Here is a 12,284-nt window from a genome sequence, read left to right as displayed (position 1 = left end):
TCCAAGCTTCTCTCTAAATTCCTTTTCTTCTACTCTCCAAGGCTTCATGGCTGCATTCTCCCTGTACTTTCTCTAAAGTGGTTTGTAAGTATAGCTATTTTCAAACTGTACCACCTCATTTATATATTATTGGAATGAAGTTTTCTAGAAAGTATGTTTCTAAGATAATAAAACTTTATTCCTTTTAAACATTAAAGATTTTAAAACTTTTTTATGTTAGAAAATGTTATATATGTTCCTAAGTAAACAGAATATGAGTAACATTAGCTTTTTTGTTGACTCAGGGTTGTTGATGGATATATTTACTTTTGTTCTTTCTTCCTCCTTCTCTTCCTCAGATGTCCTTACTAAGGATAGGGATCCCTCTCCTTGCATTGTCATGCTAATAGTTATTTTAAGTTAAATTATAAAAGCAATATATGTTCTTCAGCAAAATAGAAGAAAAAGGTATATGTTGAAAAGTAAAAGTTCCCTGACTGTTTCGTATATATCCTTCCAGAAATTTTTTGTGCTCCTGCAAGGATGTATTTCATTATTTTTTTATTGGGATATAATTGACATATAATATTACATTAGTTTCAGGGATACAACATAGTGATTCGATATACGTATAGGTTGCAAAATGATCACTGCAATAAGTCTAGTTAACGTTCACCACCACACACAGTTGCTGTTTTTCTTTTTTTTTTCTTTTTTTCAAGCATGTATTTTATGTTGCAACATTTGGAGGTTCCCAAGGCCACCCTCAGGTTCAATAATTCACTAGGACTCAGAGAACTCAGAACAGCTGTTATACTTATGGCTATAGTTTGTTACAGTGAAAGGATACAAATTAAAATCAGCAACAGGAAAAGGCACATAGAGCAGGGCCCAGGAGAGTTCCAAGCTCAATGTGTTAGTGGAATCGTCCAAATAGCACTTACTTCTTCCAGCAATGATGTGTGACAGAACTCAGGGAGTATTGCCAACCAGCCACGCTCGTCCAAGCCTTGCTGTCTAGAGTCTGGGCTTGGTCACGTAGACATGGTTGACCACTCACATGAGTGATCCTAGTCTCTAGCTCTTCCAAAGATTGAGAAGATGCCACATGGCCCAAAGTTACGTTGCGCCCTCCCCTTCCCAGCGCCCCTCCCCCCATCACATTGTTGGCATAGAGTATCTGGTGTGTCCCAAGATTTCCAGGTAAACAAAGACGCTCTTATCAGGCAGGACATTAGTAGAGTTTAGAGATTACTTCCCAGGAGCAAGAGACAAAGGCTAAAACTTTCTTCGAGCAGGGTTAATCCCTGTACTTCACTGCGTGTATGTATACATAGATGAAATTGCCTTGTTTGAGGTGGTGGTTCAAATACAAATGGGATCATAATACAGATTCTGTAACTTGGTTTTTTTAATGTCATAATATGTTTGGCATATCTTTCAAGGTTAATACCTAGAGATCTACATTATTAATTTTCGTTTGGCAACATTCTGTGATACCATAGTTTTATTAACCCCCTTTGACAAGTTTTTAGGTTGTTTCCAATTTTCCATCCTGATGAACAATGCTTCAGAGAATGTGTGTCTTTGAGTACTTGTGAAAGTATATCTTTAGAATAAATTCCCAGAAATTGAAATATGCGTCAAAGGGTGCACACGTTTTACACAATATCTGTTTCAATAGATATTGTAAAATTGTCTTCAGAATGTCTGATACTAATGTAGACTCCCACAAAGAGTTTATGAGAGCACCTGTTTCACCACACCCTCATGAATACTGAATATTAGGTCATGGAAATCATTTAAATCACTTGTGTAAAAGGCAATTTTTGAATTTAGAAAACTTTTTAGGATTCAAAATAAGCAATGTGTAGTGTTTTAATACAAAACTAGATACAGATTATAGTTTTTAGGAAGCATATTAGTAATTTAAAAATATGTGTCTTACTATTTGTGTAGCCCCATCTGAATACTAAGTAGCAATTGTATTATTGGATCAATTCTACTGAAGCCATTACTTTTGGAATCATGTAGAAGGTGAATTTTCTCTAATGCCTAACAGATGGGGGGCAATTTAACAACTGCTGTTGTTGAAATCAGTATTTAAGTAATATGTGTGTGTGTTAACCAGCGAGCAAAGTGTGTATGTGGGATACTTTAGCAAACAATACATATATTATTTTAATAAGTGTGTGTATTTCTTTTGAAAGAGTTATTCTCAGTTGTGAGATCTTTTATAGCTTGGATAGTCCCCCCACCCCCCATACCCATGTAACAATCAATTTAGCTGTCCTTTATCAGTTAAAATTTTCCCCAGCAATGAGTATTAGTTATTTGGAACAAGTTAAATGGGAAATACTGTACGGCCCATTGTGATTTATATATTATTTCTTAAAATCTAATTTTGAAATTTGTCTTTTCTGGTGTACATATAAATTGCTCTTTATCTTAGCTGATAGTTTTAACTTGATACACTAGTGTTGAAATATAACTTTAGATACTGTTTTTTATTTATAAAAGATATGTATTTTTTTCAAATACCCCAAGTCTGTTGGGGAGATCTTTTCACCCTTGTGATTATTTTTATTCTTGCCTATTTTTGTTCTCTGATTCAGAGAACGTTAAGTACTGTACATAGTAGTACTTCAATACTCTGCTGTTAGAATATAATTAATAGTAGTCAGTGCCACATTAACCAAATAACAGCAGCAGATAAAATGACTGTTCTTATAAGGATGTTGTTTTATCTTCCCACAAGAGCAGCACTGTAAAAGGATTAACTTTATTTACTTAAATGGATTACATTTTCAGTTTTATTATATATTAATTAAATGTTTTTCTGTACATTTTTACAGGCCCTGACTTTGTTGTTTGTGATGAAGGCCATATTCTAAAAAATGAAGCATCTGCTGTTTCAAAAGCTATGAATTCTATCCGATCAAGGAGGAGGATTATTTTAACAGGAACACCACTTCAGAATAACCTAATTGAGTGTGAGTTGATATCTGCAATATGCTGTAGAGTATTGGCATTGCCTCAGATACTTTTTACCACTTTGCCGTTTGGTTTTCTTCTATTTACTCTAATATAGTCTCTGACCATGACCTACATAGGTTCGTCTTAGTCTACTGTGAAAGAATACTATTCATTTCAGGTGGAATGCTTTATAATTATGAATGGTAAACCACAGTCAGGAGGTGTGCCATTGTGAGTGTTCAAATATAAATACAGAATTTGAAATACATAAAAATATCAGAAGTCTTAATGATTGCTTTAAAAGTAGAGATGCCCTTGTGACTATTTAGGCTATTTAGGAGATATTGTAACAAAATATATCCAGTTTGGGGGGTGGTACTGATAGGAATGTTTTAGGAAAGTGGAAATAGACAAGGAGAGCTGTATTGAATCCATGTCAGGATGGAGTTTGCTGAGGTTGATGACAGATGATGTGAACCCAGGGAAGTGACTTGTGAATTTCCCTCATTTTCATATGTGTGTGGTGATGCTAAAGAGGGAGCATGAATTATTCAGCAAATAACAAATTGAAATTTTCTATCATAATCCACTGTAATAGCTTTTTGTTATTTTTTGTTTGTTTTTGCTGAGGAAGATTAGCTCTGAGCTAACATCTGTGCCAGTCTTCCTCTACTGTATACATGGGTTGCCGCCACAGCATGGCTGACGAGTGGTGTAGGTCCACACCCGGGATTCGAACCCATGAACCCGGGCCGAAGCAGAGCACACCGAACTTAAGCACTACACTATGGGACCGGCCCCTCTTTTTGTTATTTTTATGTTGTTTCTATTCCTTTTGTGTATTTATAGTAACTTAGCTGTTTTCTGTTTTATTATTTGTAATACTGGTTGTTTCAGTTTAGCCTGTATTTTATCTTTATTTTTATCTGTTCCAGTTTCCCCCTTTTCTGTTACCCCATTTATAGAAATACTATTTCACTTTGTGGTTTTATGTAGTGTAGGGCAACTGATAATTAAGGACTTCTGGAACTAAATCAGTTAATATAAAATTTGATATAGTGGCTTATTACTTGATTTTATTTTGATTCGGTATCTATGTTTTTTCCACAAGATACCGTTGCTGACCATAAGATCATGATTAGAATTATAGAACACTTGTTTTATACTTCATATCTATTATGAAGAATAGTGAGTTAGAAGAAAAGGTTCTTAAGTGTTTTTTTAAACATTCAGGTCTAGAATTTAGGGATGGTTTTTATTCGAATTTCTCATCTAGTTTAGATAACCCAGTTATAGATCAGACTTAGAATCAATGTTTAGTCTACACTCAATTTGGTGTTCTTTCTTTGTAGCTTAATTCTCATGCCTCCATGGCGTTTTTGTTTGTTTGTTTTTCTGAGGAAGATTTGCCCTGAGCTAACATCTGTGCCAGTCTTCCTCTATTTTTTAGTATGTGGGCCACCAGCAGAGCCTGGCCACTAAGAGGGTGATGTAGATCAACTCCCGGGAACTGAACCCAGGCCGCCAAAGCGGAGCATGCTGAACTTAACCACTAGGCCACCAGGGCTGGCCCTCCATGGTGTTTTTGACATGTGCATTTTATCAGAGAATTTTTCTGAGTCCTTTTAGCCATTATTGTTGTTAACAAACTGATGTCTTCTCTCTTAGATCATTGCATGGTTAACTTTATCAAGGAAAATTTGCTTGGATCCATTAAGGAGTTCAGGAATCGATTTATAAATCCAATCCAAAATGGTCAGTGTGCAGATTCTACCATGGTAGATGTCAGAGTGATGAAAAAACGTGCTCACATTCTCTATGAAATGTTAGCTGGATGTGTTCAGGTACAAATACATTCCTTAATAAAACAATATTGTTACTTTGTTATATTGCTATCCAAAATTCTGAATTTAAACTTTGAGTATTTTGTGTTTTCTTGCCCCTTTCTCCAGTATATAGTTTTACAGTTAAATCTCCTTGCATTGTCTTCAAAAGTTTATACAACATTGAACTTTTTTTTAAAAAGTTCCATTGAGAAGTTTAGAACGTAATTAATTCACTTGCCAATTATATGTCTTTATATTTTAATATGTTAATGTTTAGATTCTTCATTCTTAATATAGGGAGTATGTAAAAGGAACACAGCTATTGTGATTAAGAAATTTCTAAGCTCACCCTAATTCTCTAGTATTTTAAACCTCACTTACTTGAAATGGTTGTAGGAAAGGCAATTATGAATTATGAGAGGAGCCTTTTTAATGTAATCCTGAAGAAACAATTTTATTACTTTTAAGTACGTACAATAACCTGCATGGTGTAATAGTGTTGTTTACATACGGATCTTCAGTAGACCTATATTAATAAGTAGATAAGTATGTAGAGACTGAGCTAGCAGTTAATAGATCTCAAAATCCACACTGTTTTTCTTCAGACACTAGATACTAATGGTAGCCACAAAGATGTTGTAACAAATGAGATAGACTATCCTTCTGGCTGGATATACTTCCATCATGTAAGGCAAAGGCATCCTGTTTGTTCAGGTTGGCCACAGGTACTAGCAAATACTGTGTTTCAGTATTGCTGCTACTACCTAGGCAGTGTTTTTCTGATTTAGGTAGTCATTTGTATCGAGCACATTATTAGTGTTCTTTCTTTCCTATTTCTGTAATTAAATAGTTTCAAGAGTGCTTGTACATGGCTTGCTGTCTCAATTGGCAAACATTCCCCCTAGAGTTATGTGTTATCCTGTGGCATATTGGCACATCTTACCCAAATGACAGCCTAGACTGCGTCACTTTGATTCATCAGTTTTACTGTATGATAATCTTTTTGCTAGCACTACCTGCTACATCCCCTCCTCACCTTTTATTCTTTTCTTTTTTCTGTATAAAGGAGAACATTTTAAACACTAAATTGTTCACTTGGTAATATGACTCCTTCAGTTTAAAACCTGCCTGGTGTGTTGCACTATCTTTTTACTAGTGCATCATATTGTGTAGTCATATGAAATATATTAACTACTATCATATGCATATCATTGTGTGATTAAAGAGAGTAAATATGTTTAAGAAAATGTTTTCTTATATGTTTGGTACCTATTTATGTGTATCTTTTAGTTGCAAACAGTGATAATTCTTAGAGCAGTTAATTCCTGTCACGTATATAGGTTAACTAATTTTCCTTTTCTTTCTTGTTAATTACAGAGGAAAGATTATACAGCATTAACAAAGTTCTTGCCTCCAAAACATGAATATGTGTTAGCTGTGAGAATGACTCCTATTCAGTGCAAGCTCTATCAGTACTACTTAGATCACTTAACAGGTAACAAATACACTTAGTTTGTTTTTATCTTCTCTCTAAAAACATTCTTTTTCTAAAGAATGCTATCTTGGTAATTTTACCATGTCAGTTGTTCTTTTTCAATTTTGCATTTGAATAAAATGGGTGTGCTTATTTTGTAAAAGTACAAAACATTTTTAATTAAAAAAACTAATATTGTCAAAATAAAATTAAGGAACAAATTGGTGAAAAAAGATACACAGCACATTTGAACAATGCCCTTAATTTCTAAAGAGCTTTTCTTTCAAAGAAATTATGAATGTGAATAAATCCATAAAGGAAGATATATAAAATTCCAATGTATTATTTAAAAACTTTGAACCGCATTAGTAATAAAAGGCATGTAAATCAAATCCATGAAATCATTTCTCAGTTATCAAATTGACAAAAGTTGAAGTAAAAAAAAAAAGGCAAAATACCAGGCAGGGCATATATTATGCTCCCAATGTTACAATAAAAATACACACAAATGCCTAAAATACACCAAAGTGTTAACAGAGATTGTTTTCTGGGTGGTTTCATTATGAGGAACTTCTAGTTTATTTCCTACTCTTTTCTGTGTGCTTTTAAAAAGTACAATGAATTAGGTATTGTTTTATCATCACTCAAGTCGTGTATGTGTCTGTCTGTGTGTCTGTTGCTGTGTGCCTGAGCTTGTCACTGTTCACAGAGCAAACCCTCATTTCTGTTTGGTTTGGAGTGAAATTTCTTATTTGTTGGTCACTTTATTCTGGTACTTTTCCTTAAGTGATGTGCCAGATTTATTTAGGGGTTACAGGTTAGAAGGTGCCCTTCAGCCATTGTGGATACATAATTTATCAAAAAGTAATGGAGGGTAGAAGTGTGTACACACATATTAAAATGATAGTTCATATCATATCAGTAGTTAAAGTGATGCTCTTGGTAACCACAGTGCATTTTAGAGAATATTTATTGTATCATCCTGTATTGAATGACAAAAATTGCGCACAAAGTTAAGTAACCAAATAGACTCATCCCAATGAGAGAGTCACAGTGTAGTTTAAGAAAGAGAGTCATGTCCAGATCTATCTTTCATTAATCTCTGAGTATTAAAGGGTACTAAATTTGGTCATTTAATATTTTTTCCATTTTAAGTTTTGCTTTATCTTAGGGAAAGTGCTGGCAACAGTGCTTTCAAATATTAGAGAATCAGTTGTCTTTAATAACCAATAGCAAAATAATAGCTCTTGTATAGATGTTAAAATGTACTCTTTTAAGAACAATTCAATATTTAAGAGTTAAGGGAGCCTCATTCTTTGTGACTTTAATTGATAGGAGAGGTATCTAAAGTATTAATTGCCAAAGCTGCTAAACTCTGAAAGGTATGATTGTTAAATTGTCATCTGGTGCCATGAATCTTTCGGTCATGAAAAGGTCTGGGGTTCTGCCTCTACTAAATGTAATGTTTTATTTTCCTTAAAGTAGAATGTCCCAAGTTAATAGCTCCTTTGAGAAAACTTCCATAAAAGGCCAAGTGGGTTATGTTAAAGGCTACTCTATCTTGATTCTCATTACAAATTACCACAGTATTTCTCCTTAAATGTCACCCACCTATCTCACTTGCATTTAAAATATTTGGTATTTTATCTATTACATATTCCAAAAATTCTTTTGCTTCTATATTTGACTCTTTTTTAGACTCTTCTTAGTTTTAAGAAGTTCAATTATATTTTGCTTTTAATACCAGCAACTGTTGGATGATAAATTTTAGCAGTGATAATTTATAATATATTTAATATTTGCAGAATTAAAGTCATAAGAGACTGACTTCTAATGAATTTTAAGGAAATTGAAATCCTCTTAATTTTCCTTTGTTCCCTTTTTTCAGTATAATTGTGCAGTCTTCCTTTTACCATCAGGTATCAGAAGTTTGTATTTCCACATACACCTCTGCCTTCAGTAAACAGTTTAGGTTTTATAAGTGTGCATACTTAATTTTCTTATTGTTGAATGAATGACTTCTCCAACTCTTGACTGGCTTCTTGTGCGAGAAAGCTGAGTCACTTCTCCTTTGTTGAGGGCTCCATGGTTTGTTTGGGTTTTCTTATGTATCCTTTTTTGGTGAAGAAGATTGGCTGTGAGCTAAAATCTATTGCCAATCTTCCTCTTTGTTTTCCCCTCCCCAAAGCCCCAGTACATCGTTGTATATCCTAGTTGTAAGTCATTCTAGTTCTTCTATGTGGGATGCCACCAGAGCATGATTTGATGAGTGCTGTGTAGGTCTGTGCCTAGGATCCGAACTGCTGGACCCTTGGCCACCAAAGTGGAGTGCACAAGCTTAACCACTTGCCCACAGGGCTGGCTTCCTAATTTTTTAATAAGTAAATGTTAGCCTGATTTTAAGCTTAAAGTGGCATTAAAATCCATACACTGTCTTAAGGCCTGCAAAAATGGAGCACGTGAAAACACAACAGACAGAATGGGAGAAAATATTTGCAAATCATATATCTGATAAGGAACTGATATCCAGAATATAAAGAACTCCTACAACTCAACAACAAAAAACTCAAGCAACCCAATTCAAAAATGGGGAAAGGACTTCAACAGATATTTCTTCAAAGAAGAAATACAGATGGCCAATAAGCATGTGAAAAGATGCTGTATGTGTTCACTAGTTATTAGTGAAGTGCAAATCAAAATCATGACATACCAACTCACACCCAATAGGATGGCTTTTATCAAAAATAAAATAAGAAAAAGAAAAGGAAAAATAACAAGTGTTGGTGAGGATATGGAGAAATTAGAACCCTGCTGCATTGCTGGTGGGGAATGTAAAATTTTGCAGCTGCTGTGGAAAAAAGCAGTGTGGCAGTTCCTTGAAGAGTTAAACAGAATTACAGGATGATCCAGCATTTCCACTTCTAGGTATATACCCAAATAATTGAAAGCAGGAACTCAAGCAGATACTTGCATACCCATGTTTATATAGCAACATTATTGATAATAGCCAAAAAGGTGGAAGCATCCCCAGTGTCCATTGATGATGAATAAACAAATGTGATATATATATGTATATATACACACACAATGGAATAGTATTCAGTCTTAAAAAAGAAAGGAAATTCTGACACCTGTGACAACATGAGTGAATCCTACAGACATCATGCTAAGTGAAATAAGCCAGACACCAAAGGACAAGTACTGTATGATTCCACTTAGAGGTAGAGTAGTCAGATTCATAGAGGTGGAAGGTAGAATGGTTACCAGGGGCTAGGAGAGTGAGGAATGCAGAGTTATTTTTAATGGGTACAGAGTTTCTGTTTAGGATGAAGAAAAAGTTTTAGAAACCTAGAGTGGTGATGGTTGCACAACATTGTGATTATACTTAACAGCAGTGAATTGTACTCTCATAAATGGAGAACCGTAATATGCTTTTGTCTCTAAAAATGCACAGGTCCAAGTGCCACCCTTTAGAGACTGATTCAGTGGATCTGGGGTAGAGCTCAGGCATCTGCATTTTTATATGCCCTCCAGGTGATTTTGACGTATCCTCAGCTTGAGAACCACTGCTCTAAATGATGCTCAACATCCTTGGCCATCAGAGAAATGTAAAAACCACAATGAGACACTACTTCATTACTCACTAAGATGGCTATAATCCAAAAAATAGAAAATAAGTAGTGGTGAGGATATGGAAGAATTGGAAGCTCATGTGTTGCTGGTTTGGAATGTCAAATGATGTAACTGATGTGGAACACAGTTTGACAGTTGCTTGAAAGGTTAAGTATAGCATATGACCCAGCAATTACACTTTTAGGTGTATACCCAATGGAAATGAAAACATGTCCACACAAAGATTAGTACACAAGGGGGCTGGCCCCGTGACCGAGTGGCTAAGTTCGTGCACTCTGCTTCAGTGGCCCAGGGTTTTGCCAGTTTGAATCCTGGGTGTGAACATGGCACCACTCATCAAGCCATGCTGAGGCGGCATGCCACATGCTGCAACTAGAAGGACCCACAACTAAAAATACACAACTGTGTACCCGGGGGCTTTGGGAGAAAAAGGAAAAATAAAATCTTAAAACAAAGATTAGTACATTAATGTTCATAGCAGCATTATTCATAATAGTCAAGATCTAGAAACACCCCATATGTCCATCAACTGGTGAATGGATAAACAAATGTATATGCATATAACAGAACATTATTCAGCAATGAAAGGGAAAGAATTGCTGGTACATGCTACAACACATGGATCAACCTTGGAAACATGCTAAGTAGAAGTCAGTCACGAATGACCACACATTGTATGATTCCATTTATAGGAAAGGTCCAGAGTAGACATATCCACAGGGACAAAGTAAGATTAGTGGTTTCCTAGGGCTGTGAGAGGAATAAGGAGATTGGGAGATGATGGCATAGGGGTACAGAGTTTCCTTTTAGGGTGATGAAAATGTTTTAAAAACTGGATTTTGGTGATGGTTGCACAACTCTGTGAATATACTAAAAGTCATTGAATTGTATACTCGAAATGGTAAATTGTGTGATATGAGACCTGCATCTCAATAAAACTTTTTAAAAAACTCAATGGCTTAGTTTTTTATCTACGGAAGTTTTATTCAGTTATTTTCCAGCTGATTGTTCGTTCTTATGATTTCCTGTGTCTCGCATGTATTTTCAAGATTGTCTTTAACGTTTCTTTAAACAAAGTAAACAGTTACAGTCTACATCTGATCATTCCAATTTCTGAAATCCTTATAGGTCTCTTTCATCTCTCACTCTCTTGTTTCTTTTGGTTTTCAGGAATACTGCCATGTTTCCCTGTGTATTTAAGTACCTTTGACCACAAGTTCATAATATCCCTTGGAGTATTATATGTGGGAATTCTTTGAGGCCTAGCCAAAAGACTGGTTACTCCAGAAAGGATTTGCAGTTGTTTCTGAGGGGTCTGAGGATAATATTAGTCTGAGATGGCTATATGTTATACTCTGTGCTCAAGACTTTTAAAACTCTTAAGTTAGTATGAATTTGGGCTAATGATGGATTGTTTGATGATATGAACTGGGAGCTCTGTGGTACTTAAAATATTATTCTTTTGTTTCTTCTGCTTTCTGCCTCAATAAAATAACTATACCCCAGAGAATGTTAACCAGTTTTAAAGGTCTTTGCATGATAGTTCAAGGATGGTAGTTATGTGAGATTCCTCTTGTGTGGCCAATTAGAAGGTGGTATGACAACAAGGTTTAGATTTAGACTTGAACAGATGTAACAGCATGTGTTTAGACATCAGACCTAAGCCATTTGCTTAAAGTCAGCTTTATAGGGCCAACGTTGGTGTAGTGTAGTGCAGCAGTGAGATATCTAATACCAATGAGATTCTCTATTTTCACTTCTTGTTCATTATGTGTAGAATTCTCTGGCACCTCTTGGTAGGAGTGTTATTACTTGGGTTTTCAGGCTTTCCTAAATTTTTGTTATGCTCAAAAGTGTTCTTGATTCCTAGCAGTTAACTCTTAATGAGCATTAGAGCATAGAAAATCAGATTTCTGAGATAGTACAAATTATTTCATCAGCAAAGATTTGTGATAAACTGTGTATGTAAGTCCTAGAAGATGTTTCTAAATTCTTAGTGACCTATCACCCCCAAGGCTCTCTAGATCAACCCTTTTTAATCGTTTACATGGAAGATTATTTGAAAGAATTTTTAGGACTTGGGGAAACTGTGTATAAAATTTATTATATTTGTAGCCCATGGTACATTACTGTGATGCTCCCCCCCAATTCCCTGCTTATCATAGCCTCATTAATCATTAGAATACTGTAGTAAGACTGGTTGTTTTTTAATAGCATAATTGTAATTTGTAAAGGGTCAAAAGAGGATTTGAACATAAAAGGCTTTAATCTTGTAGTTTTGGAAAGTTTGCTTCAGTGCCACTGTCTTCATCCCTAAACAGCCTCGAAGGGCACTAGGGCAGTGTGGTAGGCTGAGTAATGGCCACCTGGAAATGTCAGGTCCTAGTTCCTGGAAC

General features: G+C 35.2%; 1 protein-coding gene across 15 annotated transcripts in view; it reads left to right on the top strand.

The window, feature by feature from the left end:
• The window catches only part of ATRX (ATRX chromatin remodeler), a 241,434-nt gene that overhangs the window by 145,890 nt on the left and 83,260 nt on the right, over nt 1-12,284 (top strand). For all 15 annotated transcript variants that reach the window (XM_070502810.1, XM_070502821.1, XM_070502817.1 and 12 more), the window contains 3 exons: nt 2,835-2,972; nt 4,624-4,799; nt 6,159-6,276. In XM_070502810.1, coding sequence (XP_070358911.1) covers nt 2,835-2,972; nt 4,624-4,799; nt 6,159-6,276 — 432 coding nt within the window. The remainder of the gene's footprint in view (nt 1-2,834; nt 2,973-4,623; nt 4,800-6,158; nt 6,277-12,284) is intronic.

The sequence above is a fragment of the Equus asinus genome, chromosome X (genome assembly GCF_041296235.1).
Source record: "Equus asinus isolate D_3611 breed Donkey chromosome X, EquAss-T2T_v2, whole genome shotgun sequence".
Classification (NCBI taxonomy): domain Eukaryota; kingdom Metazoa; phylum Chordata; class Mammalia; order Perissodactyla; family Equidae; genus Equus; species Equus asinus.
Note: the sequence above shows the minus strand (reverse complement) of the source record. Positions and strands in the feature narration are given on the sequence as shown.